A 26,837-nucleotide genomic window follows, 5' to 3' on the forward strand; every position below is an offset into this window, starting at 1 on the left:
AGAGTTCAAAGAGCCTGACGCGTTTCGTGCGGGAATCGCACTTCATCAGAGGCATCACTGTGGCTGGGACCACGTGCACAAAGGGCGTAGGCGCGCCCCGGGCATTGTGGTCAAACGCCCTTTGTGCACGTGGTCCCAGCCACATAAAAAAGATACAGTCAGGAGCAGGGAACGAGTGATGCCTCTGATGAAGTGCGATTCCCGCACGAAACGCGTCAGGCTCAACCTTCCTGTGAGTGGCTTCTCTAAATGTGGGCAACTTTCTTTTTGGATATAAAGCGGCCAGCCTCGGTCGGGGAGAAGCCCGGCCATTCTGATGTGGACCCGCGCCTCGTCTGGTGAGGAGGCGCACCAAGGGACAGGAAGGGCAAGTGGAGAGGTAACACGGAGCACGATGTTATGTCCTAAAGTGTTCCCCAGCCCACTGGGGTTTTTACATTTGGATCCATTTCCCTGCTGCGAGCATCTCACTGAAGTTTAACTAACAAGGACTACTTTGACCACAATGCCCGGGGCGCGCCTACGCCCTTTGTGCACGTGGTCCCAGCCACATAAAAAAGATACAGTCAGGAGCAGGGAACGAGTGATGCCTCTGATGAAGTGCGATTCCCGCACGAAACGCGTCAGGCTCTTTGAACTCTGGGGTCAAACCTTTTTGTACAGCATTCTGCAGCCTGCTCCATTAAAAGCAGTTCAACCTTCCTGTGAGTGGCTTCTCTAAATGTGGGCAACTTTCTTTTTGGATATAAAGCGGCCAGCCTCGGTCAGGGAGAAGCCCGGCCATTCTGATGTGGACCCGCGCCTCGTCTGGTGAGGAGGCGCACCAAGGGACAGGAAGGGCAAGTGGAGAGGTAACACGGAGCACGATGTTATGTCCTAAAGTGTTCCCCAGCCCACTGGGGTTTTTACATTTGGATCCATTTCCCTGCTGCGAGCATCTCACTGAAGTTTAACTAACAAGGACTACTTTGACCACAATGCCCGGGGCGCGCCTACGCCCTTTGTGCACGTGGTCCCAGCCACATAAAAAAGATACAGTCAGGAGCAGGGAACGAGTGATGCCTCTGATGAAGTGCAATTCCCGCACGAAACGCGTCAGGCTCTTTGAACTCTGGGGTCAAACCTTTTTGTACAGCATTCTGCAGCCTGCTCCATTAAAAGCAGTTCAACCTTCCTGTGAGTGGCTTCTCTAAATGTGGGCAACTTTCTTTTTGGATATAAAGCGGCCAGCCTCGGTCGGGGAGAAGCCCGGCCATTCTGATGTGGACCCGCGCCTCGTCTGGTGAGGAGGCGCACCAAGGGACAGGAAGGGCAAGTGGAGAGGTAACACGGAGCACGATGTTATGTCCTAAAGTGTTCCCCAGCCCACTGGGGTTTTTACATTTGGATCCATTTCCCTGCTGCGAGCATCTCACTGAAGTTTAACTAACAAGGACTACTTTGACCACAATGCCCGGGGCGCGCCTACGCCCTTTGTGCACGTGGTCCCAGCCACATAAAAAAGATACAGTCAGGAGCAGGGAACGAGTGATGCCTCTGATGAAGTGTGATTCCCGCACGAAACGCGTCAGGCTCTTTGAACTCTGGGGTCAAACCTTTTTGTACAGCATTCTGCAGCCTGCTCCATTAAAAGCAGTTCAACCTTCCTGTGAGTGGCTTCTCTAAATGTGGGCAACTTTCTTTTTGGATATAAAGCGGCCAGCCTCGGTCGGGGAGAAGCCCGGCCATTCTGATGTGGACCCGCGCCTCGTCTGGTGAGGAGGCGCACCAAGGGACAGGAAGGGCAAGTGGAGAGGTAACACGGAGCACGATGTTATGTCCTAAAGTGTTCCCCAGCCCACTGGGGTTTTTACATTTGGATCCATTTCCCTGCTGCGAGCATCTCACTGAAGTTTAACTAACAAGGACTACTTTGACCACAATGCCCGGGGCGCGCCTACGCCCTTTGTGCACGTGGTCCCAGCCACATAAAAAAGATACAGTCAGGAGCAGGGAACGAGTGATGCCTCTGATGAAGTGCGATTCCCGCACGAAACGCGTCAGGCTCTTTGAACTCTGGGGTCAAACCTTTTTGTACAGCATTCTGCAGCCTGCTCCATTAAAAGCAGTTCAACCTTCCTGTGAGTGGCTTCTCTAAATGTGGGCAACTTTCTTTTTGGATATATATATATATATATATATATATATATATATATATATATATATATATATATATATATATATATATATATATATATATATATATATATATATATATATATATATATATATATATATATATATATATATATATATATATATATATATATATATATATATATTACCTACTGGCGATAGCCAGTAGGTATATATAGTTAGGATTTTTTCCCTATGGGATTTCTGAAAATTCTATGTCTAATAACTTTGGCGTTTGTGGACGGAATTGGCTGAAATTTTCAGGAAAATGGCACATTTTGTTTCTGAGCAGCTCCTAGAAATTTGGGGGGGGTTCGTCAAGGGGGGGCCAAGAAAAAAGGGGGGTCCCAAAACGCGTTTTTCCCATGTTAATTTCCATAGGGCGGTTGGACTCACTTTTAGCCCGAACGGCTGAATGGATTTCCACGAAACTTGGCAAAATTGTAGGGACTGTTAGCCCGATGTGCCTTTGCTATGTCTCAATATATGTGCTTCAGTGAATTTTGAGAAATTAACGTTTAAAACAAGATATATATCTGTAACAGCGCTCCGGGCTGCGCTCCGGTCCGCTCACTTTTCGCGTATCGGAACTTTGCGAAGCGAAGCTGATTGGCTCTCCGGTGTCTGTCAACATTCTAAACAGTCCGGCGCGGCCGCCATCTTGTCTCTCGGTAGGATCGAGAGACAAGAGGAGGCCAAAACAAAGGGGGAAATGAAGGAAAGGGGGCAAGGTAGACCCCTTCTGATCCCCTAGGATTGATGAGGGGATATTATAGAGTCACGCTGGGGCCCAAAAAAAAAAAAAAAAAAATTCAGATTTTTTCGCCGTAGAGACGCGTCTTGGTACGCGAACCGGGCAGCTAACCGGGAAGCTAACTGGCAGTGTAACGGGAGTCTGACGAGTAGCTGATTGGCTGTCAACATTGTAAACAGTCCGGAGCGGCCGCCATCTTGTCTCTCGGTAGGATCGAGAGACAAGAGGAGGCCAAAACAAAGGGGGAAATGAAGGAAAGGGGCAAGGTAGACCCCTTCTGACCCCCTAGGATTGATGAGGGGATATTATAGAGCCACGCTGGGCCCAAAAAAAATAATAAAAAAAATCCAGTTTTTTTCGCCGTAGAGACGCGTCTTGGTACGCGCACCGGGCAGCTAACCGGGCAGCTAACCGGCAGTGTAACGGGAGTATGAGGAGAAGCTGATTGGCTGTTATCATTGTAAACAGTCTGGAGCTGCCGCCATCTTGTCTCTCTGTGGGATCGAGGGACAAGAGGTGGAAAAAAAAAAGGTGTAAATGAATGAAAGGGGTAAGGCAAACCCCTCCTGAACCCCTAGGATTGATGAGGGGGCTATTAAAGTTCCCTGGGGGGTGAAAAAAAAATTGCGATTTTTCGCGGTAAAGGTGCTTCCTGGTACGTTAACCGGGCAGCTAACCGGCAGCGTAACGGGAGTCCGACATATTGTGTTTTTTGAACGTTTATGATATGTGCACGTGTGGATTTTGTCTAATTAAGGTTAAAAAAATATATATATATCTTTAAGCGTGTTCTGGCGCGCTTACGTTTTGGGTTTGGTTTGCGCTGCAGAGACGATACGTCACGGTTATGCGATGCATCCTGAGGCGTCTCACGGGCTACGTGATACGTCACTTAATAAAGAATATATTTTACAGCTATAGATATTAGCTTTTAAAAAACCAATGAAATTCACAGAAAAAACCATAGGTTATAGACCATATATAGTTAGGAATTTGCATTTACAAAACCTTGAAAATTCACTGAAAAAACCATAGGTTATAGACCATATATAGTTAGGGATTAGCATTTAAAAAACCTTATTTTACTCGCACAAAACCATTGAAATTCCATATATAGTTAGATGCACTAACTATATATCGCGGACCCGCAATCCACTGCTAATGATGTCACATATTACATCATTCATGACATGGTCAGTGACATCACTGATGACATCACTGATGACATCTCAAATGACATCACTGATGACATCACTGATGACATCTCAAATGACATCACTGATGACATCACTGACATCTCATTTGACATTACTGATTACATCACTGATGATATCATTTATGCGATAATACATCTTCAGACTCTAATATAACCTTAGATACACTCAGTGTAAACAGGCACTCACAGACTGTCACACATCCATGGAGTTACCCACACACCTAGTCAGTCATGCAAAGAATCAATCCCACCTCCATTTCCTCAACTATACAGTTATACACACCTTACTTATTCAAACATATACTAACACATATTTACTCTCTTATACAATCCTTGATACAAGTTCACAATGATTCATACAGCCACTCTCACATTCACTGGCTCTTATGTTCAGTTATTTATATATGTCAACTCTCACATGGAGTGTGTTTTACATATGTACTTACTTTAACATGTAGAACTGAGATATCCATTCACTCACCAATATACTCATGCACACAGTCAACTGTCCATACAGCTGTTTCTACATGCACTTTTGAAACCATACACCTAGGGAATCAACTGCTCACACATCTATGCACAGAGTTATACACCTCCCAGCCACCCACACACATACTGAGTCTCCCATACAAATACTTGGGCAACCATTCAATAACCCATATAGTTAATGATATAGCTACTGATTTAAACATGCAGCAGTTTACAGAAGAACATAAATAATGATTGCCAAATTAAGACACTTTAATCACTAACCCATGCACTCAGTGAGACACATTTAATCATTCTCTCATACAGTCAGTCATGCACCTACTAAATCCTTCATCCAGACACTTATACATCCACTCATTCTTCAATATGTAAGACATATTTTAACTTTACAGAAACATACAGTCACTGGGTGTTGTCATCAGTGATGTCATCAGTGATGTCATGTGAGATGTCATCAGTGATGTCATCAGTGATGTCACTGACCATGTCATGAATGATGTAATATGTGACATCATTAGCAGTGGATTGCGGGTCCGCGATATATAGTTAGTGCATCTAACTATATATGGAATTTCAATGGTTTTGTGCGAGTAAAATAAGGTTTTTTAAATGCTAATCCCTAACTATATATGGTCTATAACCTATGGTTTTTTCAGTGAATATATATATATATATATATATATATATATATGTGTGTGTGCATGCTGGATAAAGGTAGTAAGGCCGACTTGATCAAGGCACTTCTTGGCTTCAATTATTCAAGAAGGGGGTGTTGGTTTTATTGGTGGCCTTTGATACAGTTCCCCATGGAAGATTGTTGGCATGTTTTCGATCCATTGGGATTGGAGGCCATGCCTTTAAGTGGCTGACCTTCTTCTTGCATAATAGAAACCAAGAAGTTTGTACACCCCCATTCTGATCCCCAATTCGTGAGTCGGCAGTTGGAGTGCCTCAAGGCTTGGCATTAAGCCATACTTTAGTCTTTGTCTATCTCGCACCTCTGGCGGTGCTAGCAAAGATATTGTGGGTGAAGGTGGCATCATATGCCGACAATACACAACTGCTGTTTACATGTGAAAAAGGGCAGACCTGGATGGAGGAACGATTAAAACTTGCCTCACTAATATGTTTAAATGGCTGTCCACTAACCAACTAAAATGCAATCCTCACAAGACAGATTGTGTTTTTGGCTCCACCTCACCTAATTTCTTGAGAACTTGTTGGCCTCAGGGTACCCCCTCCCCTGGCCCACAACAGAGCATGGTAAAAAAAAACATAGCTGTCAATATTGACAATGGTCTGTTTATTTAGCCTCATATTCAAGCTCGAGCAGGCTCCTGTTTTGGGCTGCTACCCTCCGTGCAAATGCTCTTACGTCTCCTGTCTATCGAATCCAAAAAAACTGTAATTCAGGCCCCAATTACTTCCAGACTGGGCTATGTAAATGTACTTTTCTTGGATCTACCAGAATACTTTGTTAGGAGACTCCAAGTGGTGCAGAATGATTCTTAAACTTGCTCCTAGAAATCACATGACCATGCATCTAAAATCACTCCACTAGCTCCCTAATAAAAAGAAGATTCTCTTTAAAGCATTGATCCTGGCTCATAAAGCCGTTCATGAGAATGGAGTGGTGTACTCAAGGAAGAGGATTTGGGCATATGTCCCTCCGAGGAATCTACGGTCAACTTATGGTTCCTTAGCCAAAGTTCTGAAAATATGCCAGAGCAGAATTGGAGGCAGAACCTTTTCCTACCTTGGCTCGATGGCATGGAACAATCTACCCTTGGAACTTTGGTCCATCTCTGACCTATCAGTCTTCAGGAATAAGTTAAAAACCTGGCTCTTTCAACATGATTGAAGGGAAGTTCAGCAAAGGCTCAGCAGGCAACCTTTCAGTTTAGCGCCAGGAAACTCCTTGAAGTATGTGTGTATTTTACAAACGCCTTTTCATTCATTCATACTGCCCTGTAATTGTTGAGCGCACATAATATGGAAGACTCACCTGAAGAGAGTATCCTTGGTCGCACTGGAAGGATGCAACATCACCAACCATGTATCTGTCACCAATTTTGATTCCATTGCTTGGGGTTTGTGGCTCTGAACAGGAATCCAGACCTATGGCTTTGAAAAATAATTATCTTGGCATTACAAACTCTGAAACAAATTAAGTGCTACAAACAATATTGAATTGCTACAATCATGACTCGGCATTACGTTTTCAAAGAACATATTCATTTTACTAATATAGTTTTGATTCTGGTACAAACATGCAACACTGGTGAATTTCAGTGGTTTTGTGAATTTTTGCCAGAACTACAGCTCAGTTTTTCATTGTGGCAATATCAATAGTTTTAAGAATTAAGAGGCACATTTACAAGGATGGAGTTAAAATTTAAATTTAGCCGCAGGAAACTGCTACTAAAGCGGCGATAATGGGCTTGATAATAGGCTCTTGAGAATTCCAGAGAATTCCAATTGAAGCCCAAGTTTACACCCGAACAAGGGCTTCTATTAATAATAATAATAATCGCTTTATTGCATGATTAATTAAAACCTTTGCAAACAAATAAAACATGTGTTAGAAAAAGCAAAACGACTTCATTAAATAATGCAAAAAATTGCTAATGTACAGTAATTCCATGAAATTGCAACGGAGTAAAAGCTAGTGTACGAGGCAGCCAGTGAGTGGGATCAGATGGCGCAGAGTACAACATTTGTCGGAATGCTGATCAGTGGGGGCTCCTGTGTAGTCCCAATTGCTTTAAAGTTAATATTAAAAACTTGGATCTTGAAGATGTTTTGGTATGTTACTGGGCGGCAGAGAGCTTGTTTTGACGGTAGCGGAATGTAGTTCATCATGATACTTGCTCTCCTGGGTTGTTGCGCCCCGTGGTAAAAAGGTATATGAAAATTTATGTCGCTGGGCTTCTATTTGAATTCTCTGGAATTCTCAAGAGCCTATTATCAAGCCTATTATCGCTGCTTTAGCTGCAGTTTTCTGCCTCTAAAGTGGCGATAATTTTAACTCCATCCTTGTAAATATGCCCCACACTTTGTCCCCACATCCAAACCTTTGGAGTTGGCCAATCTCCTGTGGCCATGAGCAGTAGTGGTCTCCCGCATTGTCTGGTCTGCGGCCTAGCCCTGCATTCTTGCCATCATGGGCAGACATGTTTCTGCTGCAACCGGCATAAATGTAATCTTTGTAGCAGCCATCTTTCAAAAGTTAGTAAATATTTGTAAATATTATTTTAAATGCTACTTTTCGGGAGCTCAGTAGAATGACTGCCTTCTGTCTGTCAAATGTCGTATGGATTTATTGCTAACCTAGTGGGAAACAATGTTACCAGGTAGTCTGGTACGGTAAGTATGGATTTAACAAGAAAGAGAGGGGTTTGGACAGTCAATTTACAGTACATAGGTTTTTATAATGCACAGTCCATATAGGACTGTCTAATGTCAAGCTTTTCAGCGGCTGACAGGTGCATCACAGCAGGAAAGCCATTTTTGAGTTTATTGAAGAAAAAGAGTAGAACATGTAAAGAAATGAACAGCGTATAAGCAAAAATACATTATAAGAAGTAATGTTATACATTGTAGAACAAATTACATGCTAGGCTTTAAGAAAGAAAGAGGGAGGGAGGGTAGGGGAGGGGAAAGAAGGGGGGGGGAGAAACATCATTAAACAACAGTACAGGCAAGAAATAAAACTAAAAAGTAATGCAACATCCAGAGGTATCAACAAATATAATGTAAATAGAATATACTCTAAAATATAATAGATGAAAAGGAAAAAAGAAGTCACATCCAATAATATACGCATAGAGGAAAGCCATTTTAAAATGAGAAAATTGGCTCTAGAGGCATTTCAGCAGGCTTTCGTATCCAAGCAGAAGTCGTCCCCTCAAACAGGGAAACTCAATATACCTGTAGACACCTCCTTGAAAATCCTCGACCCAAAACCTCAGTTTAGGACTTTAGAGACTTTGTGACGCTACCACGGCAGCGACATTCCACAGATTCATTAGGCCCTAAAATACTTAACGTGGGGCAATTACCTATGAAAAAGAGCTCTTTGTCAGATAACCTTTACTTCCGTCAGATTTTACAGATGCAAACAGGTCGTGAACGATGGGAATGACTTTGAAAAGCTTGACCGGAGCTAGTCAGTACAGTGAATTAGGCACTCGGTGCAGCACAGATGAGACAACCACTGGAGTACTGTACAAATACAGCACGTTGGGGTTTTTCTTTCTTTTTAACGTTTTGAGGTAGCGAAATTGTTGCTCAATTCTGTAATCGGTCCTTGGCTATAGCAAGGATCTTACAATTAGTTATTTGACATTAATATTTGTTAACAACAAACTATAGAAAGAGTTTATATTAATAGAACTACCTTTTCATTTCGCAAACAGCAGGTGTTTTTAGCCAGCGAACATTATCCATTCATGTTGACTAATTAACTTTTTTCTCATCACTTGCAAATCAGTAAACTAATTACAGTAATTATGTAATCAAGTATTCTAAGGTGAATATTTTCAGAAAGATTCAGCTGCATTAAAACCACTGGGATGCCTGGATCTCCCATCCGTGCGCGCATGTATCTGAGTGCATTCTGTTGGGCATTTTGCAGGATTAATCATGCAGTGACCCAAAGTTGATAACTTCAGAATTGGGAGAGATAATTCACTCGCTAATGGGCTTGCTTTGAGGCTGTGAGACCTGAACGGCCTGGAGATTAGAGGTTCACATACAAGGGGGGTCAGCGCAGCCTCTCCAGCTCTGCAGAGGTACAAAAGGTGCCGTTTGTAATTAGTTACCGTACATGCACAACTTTTTCCGGGAAGTGCTTTTTAATTCAGAGTATGTTCTGGAATTCTCTGCTGTGTTATTACATTGCAAATTACCTGTCTCTACATTTTCACTCCGGAACTTTCTGTTCTTTCAGTGTCTTGACAAGCGTGTTGCTAACTAAATAGATAGAACACGTGCCATCAGAGCCCCATGTTCAACATTTATTTCAATGTTTTATTTCGAACACTCTCTTGGGTGCAGGTGGTGAGGAGTCTGTCATAAACAGCCCAGTTGTAAAAATATATATATAACGGGGCTGTGCCCTTTTCTTTAGCGCGCCACTTTATTTATTTCTCTCCCTTGTGTCTTGCCGCAGCTTGCTCAAACTCTTTGACGCGGCGCTGCCGCTGACGAGTCTCTTACCTGCGCCACCTTAGCCCCTTCGATTGTGGCCTTTCCGTAGACAGAATGTACCCGTCTCAGCTGGTCTGCGTCATTTAACGGCGCCCGTTGTTGAGCCAGGGAATTATGAGAAACACTCACGGGGCGAGGGACAAAACTGCACAATTGGTACACAGCTTAGGAGAACTAACCCCTTGAAAAGTTATATGAAAAATCATTTCAGTTCTGAAACTTCTGGGAGAGAACAAAACAAGCAGTTCTTTCTGTCACCCCTGTGGAGCTTAGTCTGAAGGCCTAAATGCTAGAGTTATGTATTGCTTCCAGAGACTGTCTGTAGAAAAGGGTCTGCCGGAAGAGTATGTCTACTTTGAAAGAATAACACAGACCTTGCCACAATTCTTGTATGTGCCCCTGAGATATACTCACAAAGGACTGTTCCTTTATAAGGCCCCGCCTTTCTGCACATCCCTTTAAAAAGAAAAATTGTAGCACTCTGTCACCCTGCTTGAAAAAGTAGCTTGCACCAACTCATGGTATGTTAAGTTTAGAGGAGTTACCGAGCTCATACTGACACATTAAAAACAAAGGGGCATATTAGCGACAACTTGAGATAATTATTGCTAACCGTGCTTATCGCAATTTTTTTTATCGCCTCCCATCGCTGGAGTTTATTGAGGAGATAAAGCAGTATTACCAACGTTTATCTCCACGGCGATAAAAAATCCAGCGATGGCGGCGAATCCCATCTTTAACGTGGGATTCCCAGGTATAAAAATCTTATCGCTAAGGAAAATCTCGCTAATAGGCAGGTGGGGACTTAGCCGTAGAATCCCCCTCCCATTGACTATTATGGCTAAGTCAGGTTTTTACCAGGTGTAAAATCCTGGTGCTAATTGCGGTTAGTGCGTTTTTTATCGCGTTGCGGGTATTGCTAATAGGCGATAGCTGTGTTAGCGACTGTTGTCAGTCGCTACAAGTTTGGGTACGCCCACTTTGCAAGTCATTAACGATAAATATCGCTGACATGCAAAGCGGGCCCCAAACCGGTCACTATCGCCTGGAAGCTGTCGCTAACTGCTGTTAGCGACAACTTGGTAATTGGGCGATAAAAAATCGCCACTTTATTGGCAAAAAGTGCAGATAAGGCGGCGATCTGGCCCTTGCTAATATACCACAAAGTAACTGAGACTGAGACACTAGTGACGCTCTGGCATTCATTTTTCGTTATGCACAACATATACTCCAATGTGTACATTATATACACGTATATAAAGATTTTCACGTCAGCTTAGCTATAGTTCATGTAGGCCTTAGTTTAAATGACTCACTGATATTAGAGTGTCATTTGGCTGAGAGGTTCTGTCTCTTTTTCAGGATCCAAGCTGCAGTAGTTCGGACTAATTTGATTGTTGTGAAATGTTTTGTTTTCTTTGAGAATTGTTTATCTGTGTGTGTTTCCCTGAACGATGAATAATGAATTTGTAACTTTGCTAAACTGCTAAGGTTTTCAAATCTACTATTCTCTGTCATCCTTGGGGGGCCTCATGTGCTTCACTGTCATCAATATATTGTAGAATTGTTGATGTTAAAACTCAGCCAGGGACTAAATGGCCATACGTTCGGGTGCAGCCGGTACTAAGGTTTGCACCAACAATCTGCACGGTGTAAACCCCAGTCATGTTGCAACAACAAACAGCACAAACGTTTTATATCCAACAAACTGAGAGAGCGCAAACTGAACAAAAAGTATGAGTACATCAAAGTTAAAAGTAGTACGCACAAATCATAAGAGAAATGCTATGAGTGTTGAAATTATATTCACCTATACTTCGAAAATGTAGTTAATTTAGAGATTTCATATAGAAGTGGAACTAATGTAGAAATGTGTGAAATGTATAACCTTATTAGACGTGATTAATCATGATCCATGTTGTGTAGCTGCTAAATAAGAAGAATGTCATGCTGCAAGGCACAGAAGGGAACGGGCCTTATGGCTAGGCCAGAAGGGTAGAAACGTATACACCTTTGCATTGACATGCATTGCACTAATGTTATAATGATTTGTTTATTCGTTAGATTTATATTCCATAGATGTGTTTCTTATTTCCTTAACAATGGGATGCTAACATGTTATTTTAGTTTAACCTTTGCTAGAATTGTTGTAGGCCTGAAGTGATAAAAGGGTTTCTGATTTGCACGTACTGGTACAGGCCGACTTGTGTCAGGAAGTAAGTTGCAAACTTCTGTTAGAAGTCTCTGGGAATGGAGATTCAGCTACGGATGTCTGTCTGCATATGTGAGGGGATCCAATTAATAATTGGATGAATAGAGTTCTGTTCAAAAGACTGGTGCAGACATGGAGGAGGGTTCAGGAATGTTTTAGGGGGTATCGGCGGGCCGGAGAAGAGTCTGAGAAGCAAGGTCAACCCTAACGCACGAGGCCCAGAGGAAGATCATCATGGAAAATGCCAGAATCGACACCACGTGAGGGGCGTCTCACGAGGGGCGTCTCAAATGTTATTGTGTTTTGTATTAGGGTCAGCACCCCGGGGTGGAGTTAGAGCAGTTGCCTGAGGACCCTTCAGAGAGCGGATGGGTAGGCAGAGAGGGTTCATGACTGGAGATCATAGGTTTTCACTCAGAGACTAAGAGTGGGTGATCTTCCTAGGAAGTCATTCACAGCTGACACCTTTTGATAGGTTGGGATTCTGTTAAGTAGGGATACCATCCAGAGCAGGGTAGGGACAGCCTAACCTGAAACCTTTCCCTCCTGCTGTATATGACGGAGAGATCACAATATGTGTCTATGCTTGCAGCCCTTTTAATTTTGGAATTAGTCCTAGTCGTGTTCTTTGCTCGCCTGAGGGCTTTTCGAGAGCACATGTACGTAGTGGTGCCTGTATATCTTTTGAATCTCATTTTGAGATGCCTGTACTTGCAGTTAACTTTGACTCTGTAATAAATCTTTAAAACTTAGAAGTAGTCTGTGGTTTTTCAGAGTCGAGCCCATTATTGATCAACTAACCTGGTACTGGATGCACTTTCTTTCCTCAACGACAGGCAATTAAGTTTCAGTCGACCAGAACGGGGTTTTGGTTCTAGAGTAATAAGATAGAGATCTAAAATCTCGCCCCTGCAGTTGGTAGCTCTAGAGGATGGTTGCCTTCTTGAGGAAGGTGATCTAGGCCAGGTTAGATTACCCCAAGGCCCCTAGAGATCGATGACCGGAAGAACCGCCCGCCGAAGAAGGTCCGGATGACGTGAGACAGAAAAGCAGCAGTATCGGTCGAGAGTGAGTATTTAACGGTCATGCGTGTTAGATTGCGGTGTTTTTGTGTTGTATCTATGTTGTAATGTCTTGCGGAGTTGAATGCCTGTAGAGTGACTGCGGAACAGGTTGTGAGCGCGCGCAACCGGTGCAAATCTTAAGTTCAGATGAGAGCTTAAGTGGTTCGGGTGTATCGGACATCCAGAGTAATTGTCAACCCAGTGTAAAGGGGGTCATGAGGTACCATTGATCGCCCGCAGGACCGAGATAGGGGGAACGTAAGAGTGAGTGCGTGAGTAACGGACGCTGGTCGGAAGTTACTGTGTGTAAGCAACCTATCAGAGAGACGGAAGACATTTCGTCAGTTGTGGTGACAATTACAGATAGACTGTGGACGTACAGTCAAGAGAAGTGACGGCTTGGTTGGAAGTAGTCATTTTTCGGTGTATGAATGGGACGCATGTGTGACCGGGAGACGAGCTGAGAAAGGAGGGGTGCTGCTGCGAAGCGGAGACGAGTGACGTCAGAAAGTGCCGCGCTGGGATTGGCCGGCTGGAGCAAGACCGCGCTGTGATAGGCCAGCTAGCAAAGCCGCGCTAGGATTGGTGGATTGTCATCAGGAAGTAAACAGAATAGCGAGCCTGGAAATTGTACGTTTAATCATGAAATGTTTTAAATGGTTAAGAGCGGCGTTTAAAAGAGAGAGGCGGAGATCTTATGATGGGGAAGAAGCCCCGCCGGAGGGTACGCCGGCTTATTATATGGCGACAAATGTTGGGTTACACACTATATTGTGGATTTCAGAGTGGAGTAAGATTACAGAAGGAAATGAGGAACTGACGTTTCCAAAGTACGGGACGTTCAGATTAGAGGTGCTACACCGATTAAAAGCAGTCATGACCTCAATGAGACCTATGCCTAGACCGACCCAGTTTGAAGCTCTCAATGCATGGATTAGGGCAGCGCACGAGAGGAACCTGAATAGACGACAAGAAAGGGTGAAACGATCGGTAAGAGCAGTGCAGGATGCCAAATGGGATGCGGATGCTAAAAGATGGAGAGTGAATAACCTAGAAGTAAACAAACTGTACCCAGTATTAGAGGTGGCAGGAAACAAGAGCCCATTCGAAGAGGATGAAGAGAGCGAGACAGAAGATAGCCTGATAAATAGGTTACTAACAGATAGGCCACCCCCGTACAATAAAGAGACAGGAAATGTCGAGCCATGCAGGGAAGGGGGGCCTGGCATAGGGGAGTATGGACCGCTTCCCACTACAGATTGGGATCCCACGGCAAGTAAAGAGTTGTCTCAACCTAGTCCGGTGCAGAAGGTAGTCGGAAGGTTTGTGGTACAAAGGGTCCCAGAAACGGAGTGTGCCACTTCCTACGCACTGCCAGATGCCCTGCAAGTACCCGTTACTATAGGTCCTATAGTATCGATTTATGACCCAGAGAGAGCAAGAGGGGAGGAACAGGTACGAATGGACAGGGAGAGAGCAAAAATGACAAGGAGGAATGATACAATCAATTCCCCAAGTCAGTTGACAAGACCGAGAGATTGGAGCACCCCAGTACATACAGCAGTAGATACAACAGGAGATCCGGGGGGCCCTAGATGGCCGATGGACCTGAGGGGATCAGGACGGAAATCCTTCCAGGAGCTAAGCGAGTACATGAAGAAATGGGATGAGGCAGTAGAGGCTCACAAGAGCATCATAGCAGCGGAAGCGGGAAGGGAAAGCCAGGATAGCAGGACCCGGACTCACTGTGGGGCTGACGAAAGCAGTCCGGAGTGGGACGGGAAGGGTCAGGAAGGTAGCGGAGACACTCGTCATACCAGGAGTGGAGGTAGACCAGACCTGGAAAACAGGAGCCCTGAGTGTGGGGGGGGTGTCTCGCCCAATACACAGCGAAGGGGATAGGAGAACGCAGGAGTACAGGAACAGTTTTAAGTGCACCCACTATGCGTCTGGCAATAGTAGACAGAACGAGAGTTGCGAGAGGCCTCGCCATAACCCCTGTGACTACGGACATGAACGCAGTCCTGGGGAGATGGGGAGCCGAGAAGGAACTTACCGAATCCTGAGTGACACTAGACAACGAGAGGATAGCGACAGGAGGGAGAACAGCAGGGAGTCCTACCAGGGAGCGAGGGAGGACAGAGAGAGTGGACAAAATGAGATCGGGGGAAACAGGCCCTTGTTTCATCACCTTCCAAGACAGGATGGCCGAGCATGGGACCTAGAGAGATGGGAACAAGGGAGAACTCTCCTCAACTCCCCTGAGCCCAAGCGTAGGACTCGGAGTTGGGACGGTAGAGAGACTAGTGAACCCCCTAAGAAAGACATACTGCGAGCCGAGATAAAAGCCAAGAGACTTGATGTCGCCAGCCTAAAGTTAGATCTGGATGACATGGTGGACGGTACCTTGCCTCTAGAGAGAATGGAGATGTATGAGCAGGACGAGATACTGTTCATGGCAAAGGACATCACTCGGAAAGCGAGAGCGGCACATGAGAAATTAGTCGAACTGGCAGGAAAGTATATGGTAGACCTGTCGAGGACCAAAGCATTACAGGGTAACCATAGGCTACATTATTCAGATCAGGACCTAGATGAGAGAAGAACAATAGGATTAAAAACACACATAAGGGAACTGATCACAGGAATAAAGACATGGAGAGCGCTGGATAAATGGGAAGAAAGGTGGTCCAAGAAAGGGACCGTTAGGAGAAGCATGCTTGGGATGACCCCAGAGAGAGGACTGCAGAAAGTAGAGGCATACCCTTTGCGTGAGGTTGCAAACGGGAACTATGTGCATGTGCCATGGAGTAGGGGGGACTTAGCAGCTTTTACCAACTCCTTCCCTAAATTGAGGGAGAATCCAGTTGAATGGTATAAACAGGTGGAGAGGTTCGTAAAAATCTCCAAAGAACACACTGTTTGACATTGTGGTACCAGGAGACTTGTGGACAGCATGTAAGGTTAGTGCTGAGTGGCCCACAGCAGAACCAGAGAGAGATGCACGGACCAATGGACCGTCCGAGACAGTAAGGGTAAAATACGAGAGAGTGATGACTTGGCTGAAAGACAAAGTGCCAATGCAGGACATAGAGTGGGTCAAAATAGATCGAACTAGGCAGGAACCCAAAGAGACAGTTCATGAATATTATGAGAGACTGCTGAAGGCATTTAAACAATATAGCGGGTTGGATGTAATGGACCCGAAAGACATAGGGCAGTTCGTGTCTAAGTTTGTCTTGGGTTTGAGACCGGATATTAGTTTAATGATTCAGCAACACTTGATTTGTTGGCAAAATAAACCTTTGGACGAAATTCTGAGATATGCCAGGTACTGCTGTGATGAGATAGACTCAAAGGCAAAGAAGCTAAAAGAAAAACTGATGGTGATACAGATGCAGTCAGCTGGTAAGGGTGGACAACAGCAACAGCAACAGGGAACAGGAACTGGGGGTAGGAAACAGAATAGTCAGAACAAGGGCAATGAGGAGAACTCCAACTTTAGACCTAGGGTAGACATTGTGGCATTGAAAAAGACGACCCGGTGCCACCAGTGTAACGAGGTGGGGCATTGGAAACGCGAGTGTCCCTAGAATGTTGAAATTGGAGAACAAGAAGTAGAGGAGGAAGAGGTTCAAAGCACTCCAGGAAGAGGGGTAACGCCGTACCAAGGAAAGGTGGTCAAAGGGGGGACCCCAGCTCCGCGAGCCCAGTTCCCTCAACCACCCAGAATAGGGACAACAGGAAAGACCTATAGACAGATGCCTCTGTTCGTAGGAGGAGAGGAGTGCTATTACGTTGATCCCTTAACAGGACAGAGAGTAGAGAGAGAAGACTGTACCCTCGGGGCAGCCTTAGACGTGGACCAAAGGGGACCCTACGTTGAGGCCGAAGTGGCAGGGTGCCCCACGACATTCTTAGTAGACACAGGAGCCACCCGATCCACGATAAGATCAGCCGCAGTTCCAGGCCTGCCCATGTCTGGAGAGACAATTCAAGTGGTGGGGGTCGCAAACAGGAGAATAACAAGCCCATTGACAGAACCAGTACAGGTGAAAATAGGGAAGTACAGCGATGAGCATCAGTTTGTGGTTTGCGATTCTAGTCCTGTATGTTTATTGGGAAGAGACCTTTTGTGTAAATTAAATTGTACAATATATTGCACCCCGCAGGGAGTGGAGGTATTAACCAATGATGATGACGCTGACTTCAAAGTCGCAAACTCAAGAATATGTGTGGAGCTGTATCCCACTTTGACAGTGGATGAGCTCCCATGGGATCTAAGGGAGACCGTGGCACCAGAAGTGTGGGACTTCACTGGGGAAGAGATTGGACTGGTCAAAGGAGTAGACCCAGTGAAAATTATAGTGACACCGCATGCTGAGTTTCCAAGGACACCCCAATATAAATTGACTCCAGAAATGATTGCAGGAATAAAGCCCGTGATCGAGTCCATGATTAAGCAGGGAATACTGAAAGAAATCGTGGGTAGTCCGTGTAACTCCCCGATTATGGGTTTGCAGAAACCAAATGGGAAATTCAGGATAGTGCAAGACCTTCGAAAGATTAACAACATAGTTGTCTCATGTTGTCCAGTGGTACCGAATCCATCAGTGATATTGTTTCAGATACCGTTCCAAGCCGAATGGTTCACTGTGATAGATCTTTGTCAGGCTTTCTTTTCGATCCCTCTGGACGAGGAGAGCCATTTCCTTTTCGCTTTTAAGCTGGAAGGTCGCGTATTAACATGGTGTCGTATCCCCCAGGGGTATACAGAGAGCCCATCGATCTTTAACCAGCTGTTGAAGAAAAATCTTGAAAGTCTAGTGTTGCCCCAGAAGTCAGTTCTGGTCCAGTACATAGACGACCTTCTGGTGGCGTCAGAAACTGAAGAGGCTTGCAGGGAGGACTCCATTGCTTTGCTAAACCACTTAGCTGCAAATGGGCACAAGGTGTCCCCGGGAAAATTGCAGTACTGCCTGACAGAAGTGCAGTACTTGGGGCACAGAATAGAGAAGGGGAAACGGAAGGTGTCCCCAGACAGAATAGAGGCGATTATGAAGAAGAATGCGCCCAAAACACAGAGAGAGGTCAGGATGTTCCTAGGGATGGTGGGGTATTGCCGACAATGGATAGCAAACTTTTCACTGAAAGCAAAACCCTTGCAAAAACTGACGCACAAGGAGGTGAGTGATCCGGTACCATGGGACAAGGACTGTTTGATGGCGTTCCTGCAGCTGAGAGAGGACTTGTGTCGTGCTCCTGCTCTGGGAATGCCAGATTACGATAAAACATTCTTGCTTCATTGTTGTGAAAGAGAGGGTTGTGCTTTGTCTGTCTTGGTCCAAATCCATGGGAATGCCCGTAGACCAGTTGCCTACTTCTCGGCTACCTTAGACCCAGTAGCCGCAGCGTTGCCCGGATGTCTCAAATCCGTTGCTGCAACAGGTGTCAGTATCGAACGTTGCAAAAACATCGTTATGGGGCACCCGTTAGAGGTGTATGTGCCGCATTCTGTTGAACTGTTAATGACCAGGACCAAAACACAGCATTTGACCAATAGCAGGCTCACGCACTATGAGCAAGTCATTCTTGCTGCAGAGAACGTGACCCTCAAGAGATGCTCTGTTTTGAACCCTGCCACCTTGATGCCACTCCCAGGTGACCTCGATGATGATGTATGTACAGACCATGATTGCCTTGATGTGACTGAACTATGCACCAAACCGAGACCCGACATCGTGGATGAGCCACTGACTGACCCCAATGAAGTTTTCTTTGTCGATGGCTCATGTGTAAGAGACGAAGTTGGGCAGTTGAGAGCAGCTTATGCTGTTGGTACAATTACTGGAGTTGTGGAAGCCGGATGCCTGGAAGGAGTACACTCCGCTCAGGTAGCTGAAATTATTGCATTGACGCGTGCCTGCCTGGCAAGCAACCAAATTCGAGTCACCATATACACCGACAGCCAATATGGTTACGGGGTAGTTCATGATTACGGGCAATTATGGTCTCAAAGAGGTTACATGACTTCTTCAGGTTCACCCATTCGAAATGGAGAGTTCATACGTTTGCTGTTAGAAGCTTTGCAATGTCCAGCAGGTATTGCAGTTGTAAAATGTACCGCCCACACTAGGAACATGGACTTCGTGTCACAAGGCAATAGATATGCCGACGAAGTTGCAAGATATTGTGCAGAACAAGGGTACTCTTTCACGGAGGTGGAAGTGGGCGGAATAAATGTAAGAACTGAATTAGCCATGATATTGGAAACTGTAGACACGTGGGACGAGTTAAAATGTATGCAAGAAAATGCACCCGATTTTGAAAAGCAAACCTGGGAAACTGCAGGATGTGTGATAGGTGAGGCGCATTTCTGGGTCTCAGCAGATGGAAGAGCAGTGTTGCCTAATGAGATGGTGAGCCCAATGGCCAGACAGATACACGGTCCAGTACATTTAGGGAGAGATGCTATGCTGAGAGTATTCAGACAAACCTGGTACAACCCTAAGTTCAGAGTAGCAGCAGAAGCAGTGTGCCAGCGTTGTGTGACCTGTCAGCAGTTGAACATAGGAAAAAGAACACCAGTTACATTGAGTCACATAGGGAGGTCTGGAGGTCCATTCAATAGGATGCAAATCGACTTTATTGAAATGCCAAGGTGCAACCGCCTTCGTTATGTCCTGGTGGTTGTTTGCATATTTTCCAGATGGGTCGAGGCATACCCTACACGCAGGTGTGACACCCTCACAGTAGCCAAGTTACTGCTTAGGGAACTCATTCCGCGATTCGGGGTACCGGCCTCTTTGGAATCAGATAGGGGAACACATTTCAACAGCGAGCTTGTGAAGATGATTTGTGCGGCCCTGAACATAGACCAGAAATTGCATTGTAGTTATCGACCAGAAGCATCAGGAATTGTGGAGCAGATAAACAGCACCATCAAGTCCCGAATTGCCAAAATGTGTTCATCAACGTCCCTGAGTTGGCCCGATGCTCTGCCATTGGTCCTTATGAGCATCCGTAGTACCCCAGACAGAAGAACGGGACTATCACCGCACGAGGTGTTAATGGGGAGGGCAATGAGATTGCCATCAGTACCAACTGCTGCACTGTTAAACATCACAGACTATTGTAAGGGGCTGTCTGACGCCATTCATTCTGTGTCCCTTCAGGTGCAGGCTGCTGAGGTTCCGTCGTGCCAGGACCTGTGCCATGACCTGTGCCCTGGAGACTGGGTGCTTGTGAAAAAGCACGTAGGAAGAAGCTGCCTAGATGTTCGTTGGCGTGGGCCCTACCAGATCATCCTGATCACGAACACTGCTGTGAAGGTGGGAGGCCTGCCCAACTGGATCCACGCGTCTCATACGCGGAGGGTTCCAGCACCTCTGGAAGAAACAGCTCCTCTTTCGGATGGAAGTCCAGCTGCGGACCGAGAAGCCATAGAGGGGGCCAGCCAAGCTGTAGAGGTGCAAGAAGAAGAAGGGAACGTGTCTGACCAAGCTGAGGACGGTCAGTACAACAGCGAAACGGACGACGCTACAGAAGGAGGAAGCAGCTGGGAGTACGAATCAGACACCGACCAGTCTGAAAGAGAGCGCGAGCAAACCAGAAGGACAAGGAGTAGAAGGGTAAGGCGTGGAGAAGCCAGTTGGCCGCAAAGAAGGAGTTCTAGCCTGAGGTCAACTCCAGAGAGAACCCTTGCTCCAATATCGGAGGACTCAGACCCGGATGAAAGTGCTCAGGGCGCTGAAGCACCAGATCTAAGAAGATCAAGGAGAGTACGTGTGCCTAACAGAAGATACGCCACTCCTGAGTGGTCATATCTGGTGACAAATGTCTTGGGAACGAGAGACAGGGAGGATACGAGCGGTGCTGGTGACCAGCTCCGAACCCATCCTCACAGTGGAAGTACAGCTGCTAGTGCCCGGAGTCGAAGCAGAAGGGTCACTAACGTTCACACTCCCCAACCCTCCCCGCCTAAGCAAGTTAAAGCACATGTTTTTCACCGAATTGCAATTCCCCGACTTTGGAACAAAGATAACAAGCCATGAAGAGCACATTCTTCGTCTGGAAATATTGAACTATGCTATCCGAGCTGCAGGCACAAGCCTCATTGTAGATGCTTAAAGACTTTGTAAATAAGCAAGAAAAAGAGAAAAGAAGATTACCTAGCGCCTAGGAAGCAGAGAATCTTAGGGACCTTCCTATCAGTTGACGGAGAAGGGCTAGGGTTGTCTGTGTTAAAGCTGTAAAAGACTTTGCAAAAGGAAATTGCCAGCTTCCAATTGTGTGGTTCTAAAGACTGAAAGATTAAAAGAGACTGTAAAGGAACAAAGAAGAAAAGAATTTTGAGTTGAAATAGAAAGAAAGAACCATACTGTCTGAAGAAATGGAGGCCGGTAGCCTGAATCGTAGAGCCAAATGTATAATAGGCACACTAATAGTAGGAGTGATACTTCTAATAGCTTTAGTAGTTACTGTATCATATGTAATGGGACATGAGAGTGAGGCAAGGGTAGCAGACGAGAAGTCTTTAGTGACACCAAAACCCACTGTTGCTGGTAAGAAAGGGGAAAACACACAGGAGAAAGCGTTATTAGCAGCAGAAGCCCGTAAGTTACACATGGATGAGTCCCAAGGCGACTATAGGTCAAATGCTTATGCCAAACTTTTGTATGAATACGTGGATGCCATGGAGGTCAAAGATTGCTACGTCTGCATGCAACTGCCGGCGTCTGTAGATGAAGGCATTAGATATCATCACCTCCCGTTGACATATGGCATTACATGTAGCTTATTGCTTAGCATATTTTACGGAAGAGATAGTTTTGAGTATTATTTCTCTAACTATGATTCCGTGTTACCAGAAGTCCCAAATTACAAGCAAATGAACAAATGGGACTACTGGAAGAGTGAAGACAGATTGGCCAAGTTCTTCATTCCTTGGGATACCTTAGATACTTCACATGCCCGCAGAAAAAACCTGACATGCAAAGTGTCAGAAATCGAAAAGAACTTTATAGGGCAGGTGGATGATCGATATAGAAGGCAAAAGATTTTGAAAAAATCAGGACAATGGAAAACAGATTGGACCGAGGAAGAGAAGGCACACAAGAGAAAGGGTAGTAGTGGTCCAATAGCTTTGGATAAAACGCAGAGAGGGAAGTTATGTCTTCACAGAAGTAAAACGTACTACGAAAATGTATTCGTAGGAGAAGTCAGTTGTGAACATGCTTTTAGATTAGAATATTACACTAAGGATTTCTTGAAAGGAATGCAAGTGATTCCAAATGTATATTTTGTATGTGGAAGAAATGCCTACGTGAGACTACCTGATAACTGGTATGGATCATGTTACTTGGCAATTGTCTTTCCCAAAATATACGATGCCCAAGACTTAGAGATCATCGAGGGCAAGGCCTCGACAAGAGGGAGAAGAGACCTAGGAGATGCAGAATTAGTTGGAGATGTATTTGGAGCTGCATTTCCTCTCTTAGGACTGATCCTCAATGATGTCAAAATTAGGCGACTGGCAACAGTCGTAGACAGGTTGTCTGCCAGCACTGCTAGATCCTTAATGCTGGTGGAAGGAGAGATGCAATCGATAAGGGCCATGGTGCTTCAGAACCGTCTTGCGTTAGACGTCCTGCTAGCAAAAGAAGGCGGAGTCTGTAAGGCTTTGAAGGTCCAGGAATGTTGCACTTACATTCCAGACAATTCAAAACCTCTTGAGAAAGTTATTATGAATATAACTAATATTCACAAAGAGATCGAAGACCTAACTAAAGTAAATGTTTGGGAAAAAGTGGGTCATGGAATGGGTGAAGTTGGAGGTTGGTTTGCCAACCTAGGGAAGGGTTTTGTATGGTATGTGCTGAAACCTATCATCATAATAGTGATCTGTGTGATCCTGTTGTGGGGATTGGTGAGGTCATACCAATGGTATAGATCAAATAGATTGGAGAGATCCAGGAGAGAGCAGTTACAGAGATTGGCTGCAATGCAAGACAATCAGTACCGGAGTCTGAGGGCTCTAGAAACGCAGAAACGAGGGGCATTAGCAATAAGTTCAGTTTAAATGTTGGTGATGACCCCTAGAGGTCATCAAAGGGGGGAACTGAGAGAGCGCAAACTGAACAAAAAGTATGAGTACATCAAAGTTACAAGTAGTACGCACAAATCATAAGAGAAATGCTATGAGTGTTGAAATTATATTCACCTATACTTCGAAAATGTAGTTAATTTAGAGATTTCATGTAGAAATGTGTGAAATGTATAACCTTATTAGACGTGATTGTGTAGCTGCTAAATAAGAAGAATGTCATGCTGCAAGGCACAGAAGGGAACGGGCCTTATGGCTAGGCCAGAAGGGTAGAAACGTATACACCTTTGCATTGACATGCATTGCACTAATATTATAATGATTTGTTTATTCGTTAGATTTATATTCCATAGATGTGTTTCTTATTTCCTTAACAATGGGATGCTAACATGTTATTTTAGTTTAACCTTTGCTAGAATTGTTGTAGGCCTGAAGTGATAAAAGGGTTTCTGATTTGCACGTACTGGTACAGGCCGACTTGTGTCAGGAAATAAGTTGCAAACTTCTGTTAGAAGTCTATGGGAATGGAGATTCAGCTACGGATGTCTGTCTGCATATGTGAGGGGGATCCAATTAATAATTGGATGAATAGAGTTCTGTTCAAAAGACTGGTGCAGACATGGAGGAGGGTTCAGGAATGTTTTAGGGGGTATCGGCGGGCCGGAGAAGAGTCTGAGAAGCAAGGTCAAGGCTAACGCACGAGGCCCGGAGGAAGATCATCATGGAAAATGCCAGAATCGACACCACGTGAGGGGCGTCTCACGAGGGGCGTCTCAAATGTTATTGTGTTTTGTATTAGGGTCAGCATCCCGGGGTGGAGTTAGAGCAGTTGCCTGAGGACCCTTCAGAGAGCGGATGGGTAGGCAGAGAGGGGTCATGACTGGAGATCATAGGTTTTCACTTAGAGACTAAGAGTGGGTGATCTTCCTAGGAAGTCATTCACAGCTGACACCTTTTGATAGGTTGGGATTCTGTTAAGTAGGGATACCATCCAGAGCAGGGTAGGGACAGCCTAACCTGAAACCTTTCCCTCCTGCTGTAAATGACGGAGAGATCACAATATGTGTCTATGCTTGCAGCCCTTTTAATTTTGGAATTAGTCCTAGTCGTGTTCTTTGCTCGCCTGAGGGCTTTTCGAGAGCACATGTACGTAGTGGTGCCTGTATATCTTTTGAATCTCATTTTGAGATGCCTGTACTTGCAGTTAACTTTGACTCTGTAATAAATCTTTAAAACTTAGAAGTAGTCTGTGGTTTTTCAGAGTCGAGCCCATTATTGATCAACTAACCTGGTATTGGATGCACTTTCTTTCCTCAACGACAGGCAATAAAGGTTCAGTCTACCAGAACGGGGTTTAGATCTAGAGTGATAAGATAGAGATCTAAAATCTCGCCCCTGCAATACCTACAGACTCGTATTGCTTTCTGGAAAATGTGGGTAACCCGTAGTGTTATGTTTATTTGCTTGCGGTTCGCAGGGACTCGTTTTGTATGTTCTTGGGGCTCGTTAACCTCAGATAGGCCCTAAACCAGTCAAGAACAGACTGGGTGAGCACACATCTGCCTCTAAAGTGACCCAAGTGAAGGTCATGCCATTCCTTGTCAAAATCACACAGAGATACAGAGGAATGATCTTATTAGGTGATGCCGGAGAGTGAGATCTGCTCACAAACACTTGGTAATTCTCCTTTTGTTCATTTAAAGGCAGTTTAATAATAGCATGGATAAGAGACAAATTAGAGTGCTGTACACAGAGCCGTTTCGTAAACAATTGTGAATACATATAATAAACGTTCACAGAATGAATAACATTCAGTAAGATCAGAGCATTAGTTTATAAAGTACCTGTACTAAAAATTACTGATGAGAAATACAAGCAATATTTCCAGAACTACAGGCAGTGGTGATATAGCGAAAGCATCTGTTAAGGACTCTGCCTGGCCCGCCGGAAGCCTTTTACCTTTCAAATTGACAACAGAGGGACCTCCTCCCGCCAAATCATTATGTACACTGCTTCCAGTCCTTGACCTGTGCGTCATAGCATAATGTGTTGCAGGTGCTGTTCTGCTTCCATTAAACTAAATAGGCTAACCAGCCTGAAACCAATGATTTGTGGTTGAAAAGTATAGAACTTGAATCGAAGTCAAATATGACCTAGTGTGAGTTGACCACCCTAACTAGCACTGAAATAGCAGGCATTTGGAATTGATTTCCAGGCTTGAATAGTCCTTTGTGAGAAGAAATGTTTTTGTGTTTTCGACTAGCGGAAGGGTGGTATCTCAGGGACAATGGTATCCATTCTTCCATCACAGATGTTAGCCTCCTGGTGGGACCAATTGTTTAACAAGGTTACTAGGGATTGCCGAAATGAAACGCTTTATGCTTGGTACAGCTTAATCTGAATATATTCGCCACCCTGAGCAGCATCAAATAAATTTCAGTCTGAGAGAGGTGGTCAAATTATCCCGCGTCAGTGGCTACCCAAGCAGCTGTTTGAAGGGCGACTATGACGCGCCGCAAGGGGCACTTTAAGATTTCCAAAGCAGGAGTTTATTGTAGCACAGTCCCAGCAGCCTGAAGGGTTGGAGTACTTCCCTGAAATGTGCATCCAGGCTAAGGCTATGGCATTGAAGCTGGACATGTCCTCTTTTATACACTGTGTTGATTTGTGTTTGGAGAGTAAGTGTTTTGGACAGGAACAAACCCTCCCTGTTCAAGGGAAACTTTTTCTACTTGCATGCTCAGAGTATTTTTAATCTTGCTAGTTGCTAAAATTAGTCAATAGCATGGTCCATCAAACATTCTGTGCTGACTGAACAAATTTAAACGCACATCCAAATGATAATAAAGACAACACACCAATGCAACAATGATGTATGGCTTTGGATCAGGAGAGACCTTGGCTGCACACGTGTTCTGTAAGGATGTGAAGAGAATTACACCTAAAACAGTAAAGCAGCTTCCCAGCTCCAAGTGAAATTAGGCTGAAAGTCACGTTTAACAGTTAGGGGCACCCTGGAGTTTACTTCTATGAGTTTGCAAAGGGCCAAGTGATATGCACAGCTTTGTTTCCTGATCCAAGAATGTTTGGTTGCATTCAGAATTGTGAACATCTGATGGTTCTGTGACATGCCTGACTTCAATTACAAGAAGGAAAAGAAAAACGGGATGATAATTTCTTTAAATGAAGCCAGCAGTGCAAACTGCTTTATGAAATTAATAACATGTTTACCCAGATTTACAGAGTGGGGCTGAAGATTATGGAAAAAGGGGAAAAGTGTATTTACTACCATTCTGGATGGAGAGCCATGAGACACAATTCTTTAGCAATCAGTGAACAAAGGTTGTTTATCTGATTGTTGTCAATACATTGAGATCGAGTGTTTTTGAGATAGATACGGTGTCTCATGAAGTGCTTCTCGACCGTCTGAGGGGTGTAGGGCTGGGAGGGACGGCCCTGTCTTGGGTAGAAAGCTTCCTTTCCTGTCGCTCTCAAGAAGTCAGGCTGGGCTCCCATAAATCCATCTCTAGGGAGCTCACCAGGGGTGTGCCACAGGGTTCATGCCTTAGCCCCACATTATTTAATGTGTATGTGGCCCCCCTGGCCGACTT

General features: G+C 44.8%; 1 protein-coding gene across 1 annotated transcript in view; it reads right to left on the reverse strand.

The window, feature by feature from the left end:
* CSMD3 (CUB and Sushi multiple domains 3) overlaps window positions 1–26,837 on the reverse strand; it is a 2,596,150-nt gene that overhangs the window by 503,209 nt on the left and 2,066,104 nt on the right. Inside the window, exon 39 of the mRNA XM_086918068.1 lies at window positions 6,640–6,758. Coding sequence (XP_086774194.1) covers window positions 6,640–6,758 — 119 coding nt within the window. The remainder of the gene's footprint in view (window positions 1–6,639; window positions 6,759–26,837) is intronic.

This window comes from Lissotriton vulgaris, chromosome 4_1 (assembly GCF_964263255.1).
Source record: "Lissotriton vulgaris chromosome 4_1, aLisVul1.2, whole genome shotgun sequence".
Classification (NCBI taxonomy): Eukaryota; Metazoa; Chordata; class Amphibia; order Caudata; family Salamandridae; genus Lissotriton; species Lissotriton vulgaris.